This window comes from Callospermophilus lateralis, chromosome 6 (assembly GCF_048772815.1).
Source record: "Callospermophilus lateralis isolate mCalLat2 chromosome 6, mCalLat2.hap1, whole genome shotgun sequence".
Lineage (NCBI taxonomy): Eukaryota > Metazoa > Chordata > Mammalia > Rodentia > Sciuridae > Callospermophilus > Callospermophilus lateralis.
The window spans coordinates 103,666,426-103,678,665 of record NC_135310.1 but is presented as its reverse complement, the minus strand read 5'-3'; the positions used below and the strand labels follow the sequence as shown (position 1 = coordinate 103,678,665).

The window sequence follows — 12,240 nt, the reverse complement described above, 5'->3', positions numbered from 1 at the left end:
GACAACCAATATGGAAGCTTCCTCTCCACCACCAAAGCTCTCTCACCTCTTCCTTCTAGTGGTGGATTTAACACATTTCCCGCTCAGAGGATCATGGAACAAACAATATATCAAGGAAAATAAAGCACAGATTCAAGCTTTCTTTCCCTCCCTTTCACATACCATCCAGCAGGTTGTAGGTATGAGAACTCATTTTTTGAAACAAAAGAAAGAGATTCGAGGCAGGCATACACGAACACATATGTACATATCTATGCATGTAACGCACGTATGAAACTCAGAGCATCTGAATTCTTCCATTGTACTGGGGTTTAAGAGAAAAGTTAAAAGAATGAATTACAGTATGCATGTGTTCCACAGACTTCTGGGAGCCTGACCCTTAGTTGCTGCTTTGTAAACCAATTTCTAGAAATAGTTGACTACTAAGAAGCCAGACTTATAGCATTCTAGTGCCATCTGGTGGTGAGTTTTCAGAAATGCCTGTTTTTGTTCCTCAAGACTATTTCATTTAACTTCAAAGGATCTCAACAAGATCAATATATGGGGAATGGAATGGGAGAGTAAACAGAAAACAATGTGAATGGAAATCTCGAAACAGCACAAAAATTCAACTATTTTAAAACAAATTTAATAGAAAATAGTTCTCAAAGTGTGGTCCCCAGAACAGCAGAATCAGCATCACCAGGAAACTCATTAAAAAATGCAAACTCGCCAGCACTTGTAGTTGTTTGACTTCCTAATGGCTGCCAATCTTACTGGAGTGAGATGGTATCTTAGGGTGGTTTTGATTTGCATTTCTCTGACTGCTAGAGATGGTGAGCATTTTTTCATGTACTTGTTGATTGATTGTATGTCCACCTCTGAGAAGTGTCTGTTCAGGTCCTTGGCCCATTTGTTGATTGGGTTATTTGTTATCTTATTGTTTAATTTTTTTAGTTCTTTGTATTCTCTGGATATTAGGACTCTATCTGAAGTGTGAGGAATAAAAATTTGTTCCCAGGATGTAGGCTCTCTATTTACCCCTCTTATTGTTTCTCTTGCTGAGAAAAAAACTTTTTAGTTTGAGTAAGTCCCATTTGTTGATTCTAGTTATTAACTGTTGTGCTATGGGTGTCCTATTGAGGAATTTGGAGCCCGACCCCACAGTATGTAGATCGGAGCCAACTTTTTCTTCTATCAGACGCAGAGTCTCTGATTTGATATCAAGTTCTTTGATCCATTTTGAGTTAACTTTTGTGCATGGCGAGAGAAAAGGATTCAGTTTTATTTTGTTGCATATGGATTTCCAGTTTTCCCAGCACCATTTGTTGAAGATGCTATCCTTCCTCCATTGCATGCTTTTAGCCCCTTTATCAAATATAAGAAAGCTGTAATTTTGTGGATTGGTCTCTGTGTCCTCTATTCTGTACCATTGGTCGTGCTGGCGAGGATGTGGGGAAAAGGGTACACTTGTACATTGCTGGTGGCACTGCAAATTGGTGTGGCCAATTTGGAAAGCAGTGTGGAGATTCCTGGGAAAGCTAGGAATGGAACCACCATTTGACCCAGCTATTCCCCTTCTCAGACTATTCCCTGAAGACCTTAAAAGAGCGTACTATAGGGATACTGCCACATCGATGTTCATAGCAGCACAATTCACAATAGCTAGACTGTGGAACCAACCTAGATGCCTTTCAATAGATGAATGGATAAAAAAAAAAAATGTGGCAATTATACACAATGGAGTATTACGCAGCACTAAAAAATGTCAAAATCATGGAATCTGCAGGGAAATGGATGGCATTAGAGCAGATTATGCTAAGTGAAGCTAGCCAATCCCTAAAAAACAAATGCCAAATGTCTTCTTTGATATAAGGAGAGCAACTAAGAACAGAGCAGGGAGGAAGAGCATGAGGAAAAGATTAACATTAAACAGAGACTACTAGAGGTGGGAGGGAAAGGGAGAGAGAAGGGAAATTGCATGGAAATGGAAGGAGACTCTCATTGTTATACAAAATTACATATAAGAGGTTGTGAGGGGAAAGGGAAAAAAACAACAAGGGAGAGAATTGAATTATAGCAGATGGGGTAGAGAGAGAAGATGGGAGGGGAGGGGAGGGGGGATAGTAGAGGATAAGAAAGGTAGCAGAATACAACAGACACTAATATGGCATTATGTAAAAATGTGGATGTGTAACCGATGTGATTCTGCAATCTGTATTTGGGGTAAAAATGGGAGTTCATAACCCACTTGAATCACATGTATGAAATATGATATGTCAAGAGCTTTGTAATGTTTTGAACAACCAATAAAAAAAATGCAAACTCGGGCTGGAGATGTGGCTCAAGCAGTAATGCGCTCGCCTGGCATGCGTGGGGCGCTGGGTTCGATCCTCAGAACCACATAAAAATAAAATAAAGATGTTGTGTCCACAGAAAACTGAAAAACAAATATTAAAAAAAATTTAAAAATGCAAACTCTCAGGCCTTGTCCCAAACTTACTTCATTAGAGGCTTTGAAAGCCAGGCCCAGCAATCTGTTTTAACAAGATCTCCTGGTGAGTCTGATGCTAGATGCTCAAGATGAAAACATTCCTTTAAGCAGTAAAACAGGTCCTTGTCCAGACAAAAGTCCCACTTCTGTATCCCCACAGCCAACCAGCAATCCTAAGGAGGGACAGGGATACACAGCCACTCCTTACCATGCAGTGATAAGTGGGAGCTCCAGGCCACATCCTGCCAGCCAGAAGGCTACACTGTAGACTGGAGGGGACCCCACCACAGAGATGGATTCCACCAGGTTCCCACCTGGACGAGCTGTTCCAGAATCAACTGGAGAAACTAGAGACCAATGATCCTGTTATTATCAAGAAATTCAAGGCGACAGAGCAACGTATGAAGAATCCCACATGGAGGTGCTAGGTTATTCAGCTCACAGTGCACCCTGAAAGCACAGGTTCCTACCCACCTGCTGACACAGAAAGCAAAGGGACAGGTGGCAGAAGGACCCACCATTCAGTTTAATATCAAAAAGAAATGCAAGGTCATGGCTTCAGTGGATGATTGATTCCAAGGCAAAGTCCCATAAGGTCGGAGTCAGCCAAAGGACACTGACTGTGCTCTTGGAGGCAGACCCATACAGGTCCTCTATCACAGTGTTAATTCCCAGGGTGCTGAAAGAGCACACACTTTCCCCACTTCTATTGGGTCCCCAGTAAGCCAACTGACATCAACTCCCTATGATTCAGTTTTCCCATTTGTAAGGTGGGGATCCTGACATGCATGACCGATTACAATCTCATGGCAGGGAGTTTAGTGAGACCGGTGCCATATATTTTTAATATCCTTTTACCTTCCTCTTAGGCACTGGGAAAAAAGACAACTTCAAAGACAGCAGAATGAATCTGACATAATTTCCCCGTGTACATATATGAAAACCACACAGTGAATCCCACCATCATGTACACCCCTAAGAACGGGATCCTAACTAGAATAAAATATATTCCATGCCTGAATAATTATATCAGAATGGTTTCAGCTGTCATGGATAACTAAAAGAAACCAATAATTAAAAAAAAAAAAACAATTTAGACTATAAAGAGTTCAAGGGCCACATCTTTGGTTTATCCATCTCTGTGTGCTCAATGTTTAGAACAACACTGGACACAGAGTGTATGTCCAGTACATGATTATTAGCTCAACTGGGCCTCTGAAGGGTCTGCTCAAGTGTCAGTCATGCCTAGATTCTGATCTCCCTCACATCCCAGCTGTGTGCTCTGCAAGAGGAGAAAGGAGAAAGTGAAGGGCTAAGAGATACCCCATGGGCCTTGGTTTCCTCATGCGTAGGATGGAGATCACAGGACCTTCTTATGGGCTTCTGAGGAACTAAATGAAAAATAAATGGAAACTGACACTAGATTAAAATCAGGTTTATAGAGGACATTAGATAGGTGAATATAATTAAATATTAAATTTAATTATATGTTATCAAATAAATAACATATAATTAACTTTGAAACCTGAGCCCAACTGAGTAGTGTTTATGTTGCCATTAATTAATCCTTAGAACAAAATCATTGCCAGTAGAGTAACTTGACAAAGTTGGAAGCAAACCATTTCACCCAAGCCAACCTCAGGCTTCTTTCTGGTTCCCACTCTCTCCATTACTTCTCCCCTCCGCACCTCACTCCTAGATGATTCCAGGTCCACAGAGCATTTGCTGGCAGAAAAGATGGCAGCAGCAAGAGAGGTTCTGAACCCTTGGCTTCCAGGGTTTGGAGGGGCAGGATGCCATTTAAAGGAGAAAGTGAAACGGCACCAGAGTTTTCCAACCAGTGGGTTCAAGTGTTTGAAATACTGATCCCCTCAGCCCTCTGGAAATCCAGACTGCAAATTGGGGACACCAAAGTCCCCCAGCCAGTTATCTTAGGCACCAACAAATCCAAGAGGTATCCTTGCATGCCTTTGGAATACTGTCATTTTCTAAGTGTGCCAGAATAAGAATGGTTTGAAATACATGCAATGGCCCAATCTGACCCAGCAGCTCAAAAGAAAAAAAAAAAAAAAAACACTTAACTCACTGAAACAGATAGGAAATGAAATTTTGATGAGTATCAGAGATGATGTAATTTCAGGGCTGACAAAGAGTCTTCTTGTCACCTGTCCTCAATCTCCCTATACTCAGATCTGCAATTTTTAGACAAAAAAAAAAAACTAAAACGTTAGGCACTTTGTAAATCAAAGTTCAAGTGACTATATCATCTTTTTCTCCTTGGAGAGAGAGAAGCTATTAAGAAAAAAACAAAAAAAAAAACAGGAAAGCTGAGCCCCAAAGTCATAAAATGTTTAACAGAAAAAGAAAAGGAACAAAACTGAGAAATGGGGAGACCCTAAGGGCAAACTGCACCATTCGGTTTTGGCTATGGTGCACATTAAACATGGCCAGATTCACTGGGCCCCTGGTAACACTTTGTCTCTACCACAAGAAGGACAACCCAGCCAGGGGAGAACACTGTGCCCAAAACAGGCCAAAGGAAACTTTGTGGAAGAGGGGACCAGGTCTGAGCTCTGAAGAATGAGTGGGAGGAGTGTGGATGGACCTAAAGAAGGACAGGGACATTCTCTCAGGAGCATATGGCTCCTCACTCTCCCTGTCTTCCTTCAAGTTCATAAATCATACCTCAAGCCTATATGGGAGACCAAATATCATTGCAATACTTCTAGCAGTCTGTATGACAGATAAATTGAATTGAGAGGTGGAGAAATCCTGCTGGCCTAATAACAATGATAATAACTGCTTAATTTGTAAAGCACACTGTGGTCAGAACCTGTAATGAGTGGTTTATATTAAACTTTGGTTGAGCTTCACAGAAATTCAGTGAGGTAGGTTCCTTCTTATGCCCATTTTACAGATGAGGAAACCAAAGCTTCCCAGCCAAAAAGTGATAGAGTAAGAACACAAGCACCAGAAACAAGAGTCAATAAATGAGATAAATAAGGAGGAAAAGGACCAGTGAGAGAGAAGTAGAACCAAGGTCACCTCACTCCAATCATTCTGCTTTCAGAACCACAGCAGATAAAGTAGAGAATCAGCCATTAATCAGCCATTTTTCTCCTATTAAAAGAACAGCAACCTCTAGCGGGAAAGTGCAAGGCAGGCATTTGACAGGCAGGTTCATGGAGGACAGCACGTTTGATCATCACCTGTTATGTTTGTGTCTGTGATAATAATTTCATCCACATAGAGCTGACCAGTCTCTTGGGGCAAAGGAAGGAGGACAATCTGATGAACTGACACAGGGACATTTGACAGAGGCAGCTGGAGGTCCCCGGAGCGATGCATGCATGCGTCCCAGAGGTCAGTGCATGTGAACTCCCAGCTGCAGACAGCACAGTGGGGAAAAGGCCTCTGAGTAACATCCCCAGTCCTGTCCAGGGACTTTGCAGCCAAAGGCTCCACAATCCCTGAGCCCAAGCAGCGCCTTGGGTACAAACATCCACCTGGCATAGGCTCAGCTCAGCTTTGGCCGTAACACTAGGCAGTCACTCTGTAAGTCAATCATTCACTCGTGACACTCGGCATCAGCAGCATTTTTAAATTACAATTTAATTGGACATCTTAAGAAGATTATATGTTTAGCTCTAACCACAGGGAAGATTGGTGCTGGACATTGCTGACTCATTTAGGTTTAAAGCTGCTGAAAATACCCAGAAGAAATATGTGCAAAGAGCCCTGAATCAAGGATCAGGATGCCTTCATTTTTCCAAAGGCACTAACTGAATGCATTTTGGTGAATCATAAGTTCTCAGTTTTCCTCATCTATCATGTCAACGGATGGTCTCTAAATTCTCTCCCAAATAAGGGTTCTACAATTCTATTCCTTTAAGAAATGTCAAACTCCTTCTAGGAACTCTCTGTCTCTCTCTCTCTCTCTGTCTCTCTCTCTCTCTCTCTCTCTCTCTCTCACCCTAGGGATTGAACCCAGGGGTGCTTAACCACTGAGTCCCATCCCCACCCCTTTTTTATATTTTATTTAGAGACAAGGTCTCTCTGAGTTGCTTAGGTCCTTGATAAGTTGCTGAAGCTGTCTTTGAACTCGCAAGACTCCTGCCTCAGTCACCCAAGTCGCTGGAATTACAGGCATGCACCATTGCGCCCAGAACTATTCTATTCTTAATAGCTGACTGCTTTTAAGTCAAACTGGTTATCAAATTAAACAAACAAACAACAACAAAAAAAAAAAAACAGGTTCAAAGCCCCATGTTAGTAACTGAGTCCCAAATATAAGACTCTCAGTATCTCAAGTGGGCCACTGTCCCCCAGTTCCCCCAGCTGGAAGAATCCCCTTCTCCCCTTCCCACCAAATCCCTACCTCTCAGGGCTGGTCCCAGGCAGACTCCAGTCACAGGTGCTATTCTTCTTTTTGATGGTTTGAAAGCCAATTGTGAAAGACACAGTCATCTTCAGGATCCTATTCATATAGCCTTTGTATGCGATACACAGCTACAGACACAAAATAAGTTCTTCAGTTCCACTGGTGCAAGAAGCAGCCATTTAAACAATGTGTAATGAGGGGCCACGTGTCTAGAACCCTGCCACATGCCATGAGAGAGCCCAGTTCCTACCTTCCTGCAGCTTACCGGTCCAGCTGAGACACAAATAATTTAGAGCAAATTGTTATTTACTTACTTCAACAAAGCTAGAGGGAAGTGAAGTAAATGCTTTTTTGAGATCAAAAATATCAACATTCAACAGAGTTTTTAAATGCCTAAGGATTTTAAAGTATCCAATCTTAATTGCTTTAACCCAATTATCTGTGCAAACTTAAGTAAATCACTCACCCTCTTTGAGCCTTTCTTCAACTCTAACTCCCCAACATCCTTGGTTTCTAATTCAAATCAACACAAGGATTTCTGCCACAAGAAACTTTTCACCTCAGCACTCTTGATATCATGGTAGCTGGGTAACTCATGTTGTGGGGACATTTCTACATATTATAGGATGTTCACAGACATTCCTGGTCTCTACCTACCAGATACTAATAGCAATTCCCCAGTGTGACAACCAAAAATATCTCCATGCATTTCCAACACTCCCCTAAGGGGCAATCAACCCCCAGTGGGAGCCTGCCATAGAGGAGAGGCTAAAGATAGCTGAGCCCCTGACCAGAACCATTTAACCCCTCTCCCACAGCTAATAGTGCAACTATGAAAACACAAAGCTGCTGTCATGAGCTCTACCTTTCCAGATTTCACTCTGGTTCCCAAGAGCAAATGAGCTGCAGCCCTTTTATGAAGGATGGCAGAGCTATTGAAGCAAAGGATGTAACAGATGTTCAAAAAAACCTGTCAATCCATCCATCAGTAATAATAATAACCATAACAACAATAACTAGTCTCCTGAGTCCTGACCTCTGGGCAAGCTCTTTAATAGACCATCTTGTTTGATCTTCACCACATTCCTGAGAATTAGACCACATTATTATCCATTTTACTGATGAGTAAACCAAAGCATGCTGTACTTAAATAAGATATTGAGGGATTGTAGAGTATAGTCAGGATTCAAAACCAGAGGGTCTGACAGTCTGACTGCAGGGTCTGCAAAGAAAGCCTTCTGTAGGCTTATAGCTAATATAGGCATTTCTAGATGACAACATACAAATGGTGGCTAGGTGTGTCTATTTACACCTGGAACAGCAGTTAAGACGCCAAGGACCCCCCCCCCCAGGTGCCTGGGGGAAATCACAGCAATTGCTCCTTTTTCTGGAAGTTTTCAGTCTCAAACCCAGAGAACACTATCAACCCTTCATGACCCACTGGACTTGGAAGCATGAGGGCTGCTACTCACATGGGGGTACTCATCTAGTCGATAGCTCATTTGCGTAACTGTGGGAGTCAGGACAAGCTGTCGAGGCTGACGGAGGCTGAATCTGCCACAGAAGGGCTCTGTCCCACTGGTGATGTCCCCGTCAGAGCTGGAACCTTCCAGGCCTGGATGTAGTTCAGGTAAAACAGCAAGGCAGGAAAAGATGTTAAACAGATAGAGCTTCCCAATGTGTGGGCAGGGAATGGTTATGTGTTCGCTCTGATAGTGGCCCCTCAGCCTCCGGGAGAGCTGGACATGGCACTGTGCCAAGCAGCCTGCAGCTAGAAGGACTCCAGCTTTCAGAAGCCCTTTCCATCTGCCTGGACATGGAAACCCACTACCACTTTCTCTGTGCACCAAGACATGAGAAAGAACGAGAAGCAAAGAGACAAAGATAGTCAACTGGAAGTTAGTTCGCCTTAGTGTAGTTTTAAGAAGACGCCTTCACATGTTAAAAATTTCTTAAGACCAATTTTTAATGTAATAATTCTTTTAGACACATTTTGAATTAAACAGGATTATACAGTTGTCACTATGTCTGTCTGCACCTCTTCCTACCTCCTACTTCCTGGAAAGTGCCTCACCCTACGTCAAAGCTCAGGAGGAACACCTAGCCTTTCTCCTGACCCCTCTGCCAAACTTCTTGCTCCCAAGCATGTAGCTGCTCTTCTGGCCACTCAGTGTCAAATCTAGTGCTCACATTTTTCTTTGAATCTGTTAACACCCTGGGAAGGAAACAAAGATTGTTCCTTTATCTTACAGAAAAGTAGAAGAAGAAAATAATGGGAAAGAGAATCAGAATTTGCCAAGCCAGAAACACCACCTTGTTCAAATCCAAGCCGGAGGAGGATGTTGGCTGAAAGGGGTTCCAGTGTGCATTTTACTGCAAGTAACTCCTCAATGGTGGTTTGAATCTATGAAAAGGAAAAATATATATATTTTACTAGGATTCCATATGGCAGGCATCAAGACCATCCCAAGTTCTCCCACCCTACTCCTCATTATTTGAAGAAGGATCTCACCTGATGGGCTGTGGCATTTGCAGGGATTGGCTGGCTAGAAACATTGTCCCACATAAGGAAAAGGTTGCCTCTGCCTGATACATTCAGCATCTAAAAAGTCAAGAGAGACAGGACTAACTGACACAGTCAGTCTAGAAACACAGAACATGCCTCCTCCCCAGCTATTTCCATTTTATTATAGTTTCAGTTTTCTAAATGCACTATGATGTAGGAGGCTCTGAAGACACAGGGTCCTTACCTAATGGAAACTTTTATTGGAGTAGTATATGTATCTACCTCCCCATTTATCTGCACCAATTTTCTGAGAGCATAAGACTTAAAATTTCCACTGAATGCCACACTTCCAGCCCTTCTCACCAAGCGCTTTCTCCCATGGTGGCCCAGGAGACAGAAGCAGCCACAAGAAATGTCCCACTCTCCCAGAGGCTTATTCAGTCTCTGCTTCCAACACGTTCTCTCTTGCACCCATTACAGTTTTATTCTGGAATAAGATCTATGTAGCTTTTAATTCCTTAAATCTTCTGTCATTTTCTACTTTGTTCTATGGTTATCTATGTGCATGATGCTGTTAGACTAGAAGTTTTAGAAGGCAGAGTCTAAATCCATTTGTCTTTGTACATCAAAAAGTGAACAACAAAAAGTACATCAAAGTTTCTCACCAAAAATATGGGGCAAAACTCAAAGACCTACTAAGTAGGACAACCTTTATGGGTAGACTTAGAAAGCACAGCATATCAGGAAATAGGACCTGCACTAGTCAAAAAAACTGGTGTTTCCTGTTTATGTACTCACCATGAGTGTATGTGTTGCGTGTGTGTATGTGTGTGTGTGTGTGTGTGTGTGTGTGTGTGTGTGTGTGTTTGAAGGATATGGGGAATAAGTCTTCAAAAAAAAGACTTACCTGAAACTTAAATTCCTGAAACTAAGTCAATGAGTAAGGTAATCTCAATAATAAAATTGCATTTTTAAGAAAACATCTTCACAATTTTATCTAGTGCATATCCTAGTATAATTACAACTCAGGTCCCCTCTCCCAGACAGTACTTCTACTAAGCAAGACTTTCTGCTTCGTGGGACTAAAGGAAATGCAGACCTGTATTTCTGGAAGTTTCTGGGCTTGGACTCGGATCTGGTGCTTCTCTCGGAGGTAAGTGGTGACCACATCAGGATTCAGCCAGGTGTTGTGGATCTGGACCCCAATTCTCATTCCCCTGCTGGGAGCTGTCCCATAATGCTCTGCTTCCAGATAGTACTTGGCTCCCCCCAACAGCTCCAACTTGGCTGTCTTCTGTTGCCAGGGCCCTTCATTTCCGTTCTGTTCCCAGGAGTCAAACCAATCAGCAGTGCCAACCCTGACGGAGGCCACTTCCACCTGTGCCCAAATTCACACATCAGGACAAACATGAAGTTTCCAGCCATTTTCTTCTCAAATTTTGGATGTCTGGACAGCTGCTAATGTGAGACTTTTGAACCAGTCAGCCCTTCCCAGCAAGTGGGCCCACTCACCTTAGCCCTGTGGTTGCTAATACTCATGCTCCTCCATCTCCTCTTTTTCCCTCTCTCTCCACTTCTCTCTCTTTCTCTCCAGCTCTCTCTCTCTCTCTCTCTCTCTCTCTCTCTCTCTCTCTCTCTCTCTCTTTCTCTCTCTCTTTCTCTCAACAGTATTCAAATGAGGCCAGACAGACCACATTTAAAGCAGGAACAGCCAACTTAACAACACAGGTCTACATGATGTTGTGAAAAAAATAGTATTAAGCCCTAGAGAAAAAAAAGTAGTATTAAGCCTTTAATATTACTTAAAAGTAGTATTAAGCCCTATGGGATTAGCCATACAATCTTTCTTAGCCTCAATTTCCTTATCTGACCTAGAATGACTCAACAACATCACAATCTATGACCTTTCTCTAACCAACTAGCAAATCAATTCCAAATTAAAAGTATGGTGGCTCTCTGTCAATAGCACAAGTGAATCTTGGCTGCATTTTTTATGTTTAAGTTAATTCTCCATATTTTATTTGTACATTATATTTGTTCATAATGGTGGGATTTGTGGTCACATATTTGTACATGCATGCAATGTAACAATATAGTTTGGCCAGTATCACTCCCCAGTATTTCTCTCCCCTCCTCCCTCTCCTGGTCCCTCTCCTCTACTCCACTGATCTCCCTTTAATTTTCATGAGATTCCCTCCACACCTTTCTTTTCCTTTTACTCTCTATCTTCCGCATATGAGGAAAAAAAAAATATGACCCTTGATCTTCTAAGTTTGTCTTATTTTGCTTAACATATGTTTTCAAATTCCATCCATTTTCCTGCAGATGGCATAATTTAATTCTTCTTTATGGCTAAATAAAACTCCACTCTGTATATATATACCACATTTTTTTTAATGTATTTATTCACTGAAGGATATCTAGGCTGGTTTCGTACTTTAGCTATTGTGATTTGTACTACTTCTATAAACATGGGTATGCACATATCACTATAGTATGCTGACTTAATTCTTTCGGATAAATACCTATGAGTGGAATAGCTGGGTCATATCACATGATGGCTTCATTTGGCTATTTTTTAAAGGCATCTTCTCTTCTCCTCCAAAGTTTATGAGGAAATTTCTATATGAGGCTGGTTGCATCTCTACCCAAAATTAGTGGAAAGGCATACATTTTGGAGTCAGACAAATATGATTATGTATCCTGAATATACCTCTTATTATCCATGCTGTCTGGAATTGGCCATACAATCTTTCTTAGCCTCAAATTCCTTATCTGGGAAATGGAGATAAATATACAGATCTCACAGATATACAGTGAAGATTAGAGGTGAGCTATGTAAAAACTATAGCAGAATTCCTGGCTTATTGTAAATGCTCA

At 41.8% G+C, this 12,240-nt stretch overlaps 1 protein-coding gene across 1 annotated transcript in view; it reads right to left on the bottom strand.

Moving 5' to 3' along the window:
• The window catches only part of Pkhd1 (PKHD1 ciliary IPT domain containing fibrocystin/polyductin), a 429,388-nt gene that overhangs the window by 388,408 nt on the left and 28,740 nt on the right, over window positions 1-12,240 (bottom strand). Inside the window, exons 15-21 of the mRNA XM_076860094.2 lie at window positions 10,460-10,738; window positions 9,367-9,456; window positions 9,168-9,258; window positions 8,327-8,469; window positions 6,852-6,982; window positions 5,683-5,858; window positions 2,682-2,820 (exon numbers count right to left, since the gene is read on the bottom strand). Of these exons, the coding sequence (XP_076716209.2) occupies window positions 2,682-2,820; window positions 5,683-5,858; window positions 6,852-6,982; window positions 8,327-8,469; window positions 9,168-9,258; window positions 9,367-9,456; window positions 10,460-10,738 (1,049 nt within the window). The remainder of the gene's footprint in view (window positions 1-2,681; window positions 2,821-5,682; window positions 5,859-6,851; window positions 6,983-8,326; window positions 8,470-9,167; window positions 9,259-9,366; window positions 9,457-10,459; window positions 10,739-12,240) is intronic.